General features: G+C 43.1%; 1 protein-coding gene across 1 annotated transcript; it reads right to left on the bottom strand.

Annotated features, from left to right (window-relative positions):
* Positions 1–836: 836 nt before the first annotated feature.
* On the bottom strand, positions 837–1,854 carry LOC308336037 (killer cell immunoglobulin-like receptor 2DS1; the record flags this gene model as incomplete). Its single annotated transcript, XM_080793281.1, has 3 exons — positions 1,739–1,854; positions 1,156–1,500; positions 837–859 (listed from the first exon to the last, which is right to left on the bottom strand). The coding sequence occupies exons 1-3, from the start codon at positions 1,782–1,784 to the stop codon at positions 837–839; spliced, it is 414 nt and encodes a 137-aa protein (XP_080649407.1). The 5' UTR covers positions 1,785–1,854.
* Between the last annotated feature and the right edge of the window lie 3,911 nt (positions 1,855–5,765).

The following is a 5,765-nucleotide window of genomic DNA, read 5'->3' as shown; positions in this document are numbered from 1 at the left end:
GAAAGTACTCATTGTGCCGTATTTCAAGTTTTCAAATATATAGATTGTTTTGGAAAATTGCAGATCTACAAGTTCATAATGCATTGCATAACGACGCATTGTGAGCTTGTAGATGGGCTATATTCAAATGGCTGAAATGTATAGGGTTTAACTGGTTAATGTACGTTTTGTAATAATTATAAAAATAATAAAACATAACTAGTAACTATAAAGTTAAGAGATGTAATGGAGCAGAAGTAAAACTATTGAAAATTGGAAAATACTCAAGTACAAATGCCTCAAAAGTACAGTCCACCACTGCTTGTTGGAGAGCCTCTTCTGGTTCCTGGCCTCGTCCCTGGAACCAGCACGGTATCAGGAGAGCCTCTTCTGGGTCCTGGACTCCTACCTCGTCCCTGGAACCAGCACGGTATCAGGAGAGCCTCTTCTGGGTCCTGGACTCCTACCTCGTCCCTGGAACCAGCACGGTATCCGGGGATATTCTTCTAAACGTTCTCCGCTCTTGCTTTCTGCCGTCTAGTTGCCTGGAAAGCACCAAACTTTGATATAAGGTCAAATGTGTCCCAACAGTCTGATTAGCTCATTTTTTTGTTCCAGTTTAGTATTGAATAATGTTGCATACTGTACAGTACAGTACAGTACAGTACAGCATACCTTGCAGAGATGATACTGGTACTGGACGATGAACTGTATCACCAGAACCGACACTATGACGGTAAGTCTAATGATGAACGCAGTCCGATGAGAGGCTTTGAGGACGTCAGCTGGACGAGGACAATTAAAAGTGGTGGAAAAAGTTTTTACTTAAGTAAAAGTATCAATACTTCAATATAGAACTACGCCGTTGCAAATAATAGTCCTGAATTCAAAAGTACATAAGTGTTGTAAGTGTTGACGTCAAAAATGTACTCAGTAAAGTAGCAAATCTCCCATTTCAAGTTTTCAAATTCATAAAAATCTTTTGAAAGTAGCAGATTGCATTCGTAAAGAGCTGGAGAGACAGGTAAACCCCCTGTTACTGAACACACTATAGCAATAATTAGGCCTGCTAATATCTATTATTAATTTTAAATAATTTATTATATATTAAGGCCTGCTTACTATCACTATAGAGCTTATACATTTGAACAAAACCCAAACAGGAAAACAACTTGCCTTTCATCTCATCCGTGCTGCCTGTGATGGTGAGAGAGAGGAGCTCGCTTCCGGAGGAGAAGTTCTGAGAAAAAACATAGAGGTGATAAAAACAGCTGTAGTTCCCTTGGTGGGTGTGATCTGCCGCAGGAAACCGGAAGTCGGCAGCGTGATTGACAGCTGGTTGTGTGCGGTTGTGCGCTGTGTTGGATCCAGAGAAGGCGAGGTGGAATGAGCCTCCTGGGTACTGTGGCCGGATGGAGCAGCTGATGGTGAAGTTGGAACCCACAGACACCTCCTCCTCCTGGCCCTCAGAAACCCCCTTCATGGAGGGAGTTATGGCGACGTTTGGTTTAAACAGCAGATCTGTAACAGAGACAGAGGTGAGTAGCAGTTAGCTTGATCACAGACAGTATTTCTCGATGAAACCGTTACCATATTGTCTGAAATATTTCATGCACATTCATTAAATTGATAGAAAAAAAGAACAAATAGTGAATCCTCTGACAGACGGACACAGAGTAAGACACACTGACACAGATGGGTGGATAGATAGAAAACTAAAATAAGACACTATTAGTGTCATTGTTGAATTCATTGTTACCTGAACAGATCACCTCCAGTTTCCTCCAGGATCTGTCAGACGACATTATTCTTATTCCACACTCCCTCAGTGAAGCCTCAGAGCCAACGCAGGGAGATGTAATATCCCATACCCTTACTTTATCTATCCAACTGAAACTGTATCTAGTTTCCGTTGAAACAGCAGAGCCACAGTTAAGCTGTCGGCACACTACAGCTAATGAGTTCTGGTTCCACTCAGACCCTGGATCCACTGGTCTCCACTCTCCCTCATGTTTCATCTCCAGTGTCCCCGTACAGCGACTGAACCCTCCCACCAACCTGACATCCTCAGAATCTGTACAGGGACAGTGTCATTGTTAGGCATGTTTCTGAACCGTCAACAGCAGCACACCAGTGAGATGCACAGTAGACAGACATTGTGCCATCCTATGAGCATCAGTGGCAACTAATGATGTGATGGTAAGGTTGTAAATGGGTGAAGTAAACTAAGTCTTCAATGTGTTTTGACCGAAAATAGTAGGCCTAGCCGGGTGACCCTATATTGAGACCTCAAAAACACGTTTGAAACTTTCTGAATCTCTGAATTATAAACTTCACGTCACACACAGTCTTGTGTGAAAACATAGAAACATGCAGTAAAACATCCAGCGATCACATTATGCATTTAAATGGCATGTTGTCATTACATCCGACTAGTATTTTCACATATATTATAGACTTTCTTCACCCAACAACAACCAAGTGTCATTAAAATATAATCCTACTGTACCTGAAGAACTGCAGACCAAAGTGAGAATTACAATGACTATTTTATCCATATCGGTCTGTCTGTAGCTTCCAGTTCCTCTGGTGGGTGAGGGTGCTATGATCTAGATTATTTTGTGAAGTTTCTTGTCTAATTTCTTTTTTCATTTGTGTCACGACACACGTACATGTGGTTTCTCTGTGGATGGCAAGAGTGGCAGCGAGGTGCAAGATGAGGAGAAAAGGCAAGAGGCCTACATATGTAGCCACGTGACAGTCTGAGTTCTGACTAGCTGACCGCAAGGGTGAGTTATAGGAAATGTACAAACGTCTCCCTAGTCCCTACATAAGTCAAAGATGCCGATACGTCAACTCTACAATGGAAAGAAACTGCAATGAATTTCTCTCGCCCATAGCACTTTATGTAGACTTAGTATTTTAGACAGACTTATAGCTTGTTACGTATAGACAGCACTAGAATTGCATTTTATGTAGTCATTGTATATTGTATATTGTATAATGTATGATATAGTATGTATAGTTGACATAGATACTCCACTGTTACGTTCTTAGTTTATACATGATTCATGATAACTACTTTTTATATTATGTGATGTATGCCATGCTTTTGTTTTTTGCTTAATGTAAGTCGCTCTGGATCAAGAGCGTCTGCTAAATGCCTAAATTGTAAATTGTGTAATGGGGTCATAGGGAAGTGGGTATATTCTAAGTCTAACGTTCCAAAACAAATATGCCTATATACAGACGTATGATAGCATATGTGTAGCATCACTGCAGGTGCGTATTCATAAATTCAAGGTTCAAGTGTGAGTGAGTGTATAGTCCTATTAGCCTACAACGTATATACTCTAGATGCCATAGTGTATGCACACACATCACAATCCTCACTGAGCTAAAAAAAAAAAAGGTGTGATTTTGTGTTGAAAATCCAACCGGTTCGTTAACCAGACAGCTAGTTAATCAACCAGTCAGCTAGTTAGTTAGCAAGCCAGCTAGCTCTGGTCCATATATAATAGAACTCCTTCTAAATCTAAATAACGCTATGGACCAGAGCTACCAGCCATTCAACCAAACAACCAACCAGCTCCTGTTACCGGGGTAGCAAGGAGATTTTTCTGGTTGAAATGAACTGGGAGACTCAGACAGTCCAGCAAGGTTTTAGGAATACATTTATTATGACAAGTGGATATGTTGTAGAGAAATGGGGAATGGGATGGACAGAATGGAAAAGGGGAGATGGGTTTACAGGATAAAAAGGATTCTTTGTCTCCAGCACGGTATCAGGGGACAGTCTTCTGGGTCCTGGACTCCTACCTCGTCCCTGGAACCAGCACGGTATCAGGGGACAGTCTTCTGGGTCCTGGCCTTTTCCCTGGAACCAGCACGGTATCAGGGGACAGTCTTCTGGGTCCTGGACTCCTACCTCGTCCCTGGAACCAGCACGGTATCAGGGGACAGTCTTCTGGGCCCTGGACTCCTACCTCGTCCCTGGAACCAGCACGGTATCAGGGGACAGTCTTCTGGGTCCTGGACTCCTACCTCGTCCCTGGAACCAGCACGGTATCAGGGGACAGTCTTCTGGGTCCTGGACTCCTACCTCGTCCCTGGAACCAGCACGGTATCAGGGGACAGTCTTCTGGGTCCTGGACTCCTACCTCGTCCCTGGAACCAGCACGGTATCAGGGGACAGTCTTCTGGGTCCTGGACTCCTACCTCGTCCCTGGAACCAGCACGGTATCAGGGGACAGTCTTCTGGGTCCTGGACTCCTACCTCGTCCCTGGAACCAGCACGGTATCAGGAGAGCCTCTTCTGGGTCCTGGACTCCTACCTCGTCCCTGGAACCAGCACGGTATCCGGGGATATTCTTCTAAACGTTCTCCGCTCTTGCTTTCTGCCGTCTAGTTGCCTGGAAAGCACCAAACTTTGATATAAGGTCAAATGTGTCCCAACAGTCTGATTAGCTCATTTTTTTGTTCCAGTTTAGTATTGAATAATGTTGCATACTGTACAGTACAGTACAGTACAGTACAGCATACCTTGCAGAGATGATACTGGTACTGGACGATGAACTGTATCACCAGAACCGACACTATGACGGTAAGTCTAATGATGAACGCAGTCCGATGAGAGGCTTTGAGGACGTCAGCTGGACGAGGACAATTAAAAGTGGTGGAAAAAGTTTTTACTTAAGTAAAAGTATCAATACTTCAATATAGAACTACGCCGTTGCAAATAATAGTCCTGAATTCAAAAGTACATAAGTGTTGTAAGTGTTGACGTCAAAAATGTACTCAGTAAAGTAGCAAATCTCCCATTTCAAGTTTTCAAATTCATAAAAATCTTTTGAAAGTAGCAGATTGCATTCGTAAAGAGCTGGAGAGACAGGTAAACCCCCTGTTACTGAACACACTATAGCAATAATTAGGCCTGCTAATATCTATTATTAATTTTAAATAATTTATTATATATTAAGGCCTGCTTACTATCACTATAGAGCTTATACATTTGAACAAAACCCAAACAGGAAAACAACTTGCCTTTCATCTCATCCGTGCTGCCTGTGATGGTGAGAGAGAGGAGCTCGCTTCCGGAGGAGAAGTTCTGAGAAAAAACATAGAGGTGATAAAAACAGCTGTAGTTCCCTTGGTGGGTGTGATCTGCCGCAGGAAACCGGAAGTCGGCAGCGTGATTGACAGCTGGTTGTGTGCGGTTGTGCGCTGTGTTGGATCCAGAGAAGGCGAGGTGGAATGAGCCTCCTGGGTACTGTGGCCGGATGGAGCAGCTGATGGTGAAGTTGGAACCCACAGACACCTCCTCCTCCTGGCCCTCAGAAACCCCCTTCATGGAGGGAGTTATGGCGACGTTTGGTTTAAACAGCAGATCTGTAACAGAGACAGAGGTGAGTAGCAGTTAGCTTGATCACAGACAGTATTTCTCGATGAAACCGTTACCATATTGTCTGAAATATTTCATGCACATTCATTAAATTGATAGAAAAAAAGAACAAATAGTGAATCCTCTGACAGACGGACACAGAGTAAGACACACTGACACAGATGGGTGGATAGATAGAAAACTAAAATAAGACACTATTAGTGTCATTGTTGAATTCATTGTTACCTGAACAGATCACCTCCAGTTTCCTCCAGGATCTGTCAGACGACATTATTCTTATTCCACACCCGCTCAGTGAAGTCTCAGAGCCAACGCAGGGAGATGTAATATCCCATACGCTTACTTTATCTATCCAACTGAAACTGTATCTAGTTTCCGTTGAAAC

The sequence above is a fragment of the Protomyctophum bolini genome, assembly GCF_963924005.1.
Source record: "Protomyctophum bolini genome assembly, chromosome: 21".
NCBI lineage: Eukaryota > Metazoa > Chordata > Actinopteri > Myctophiformes > Myctophidae > Protomyctophum > Protomyctophum bolini.
This window is presented reverse-complemented; position numbering and strand designations above follow the sequence as displayed.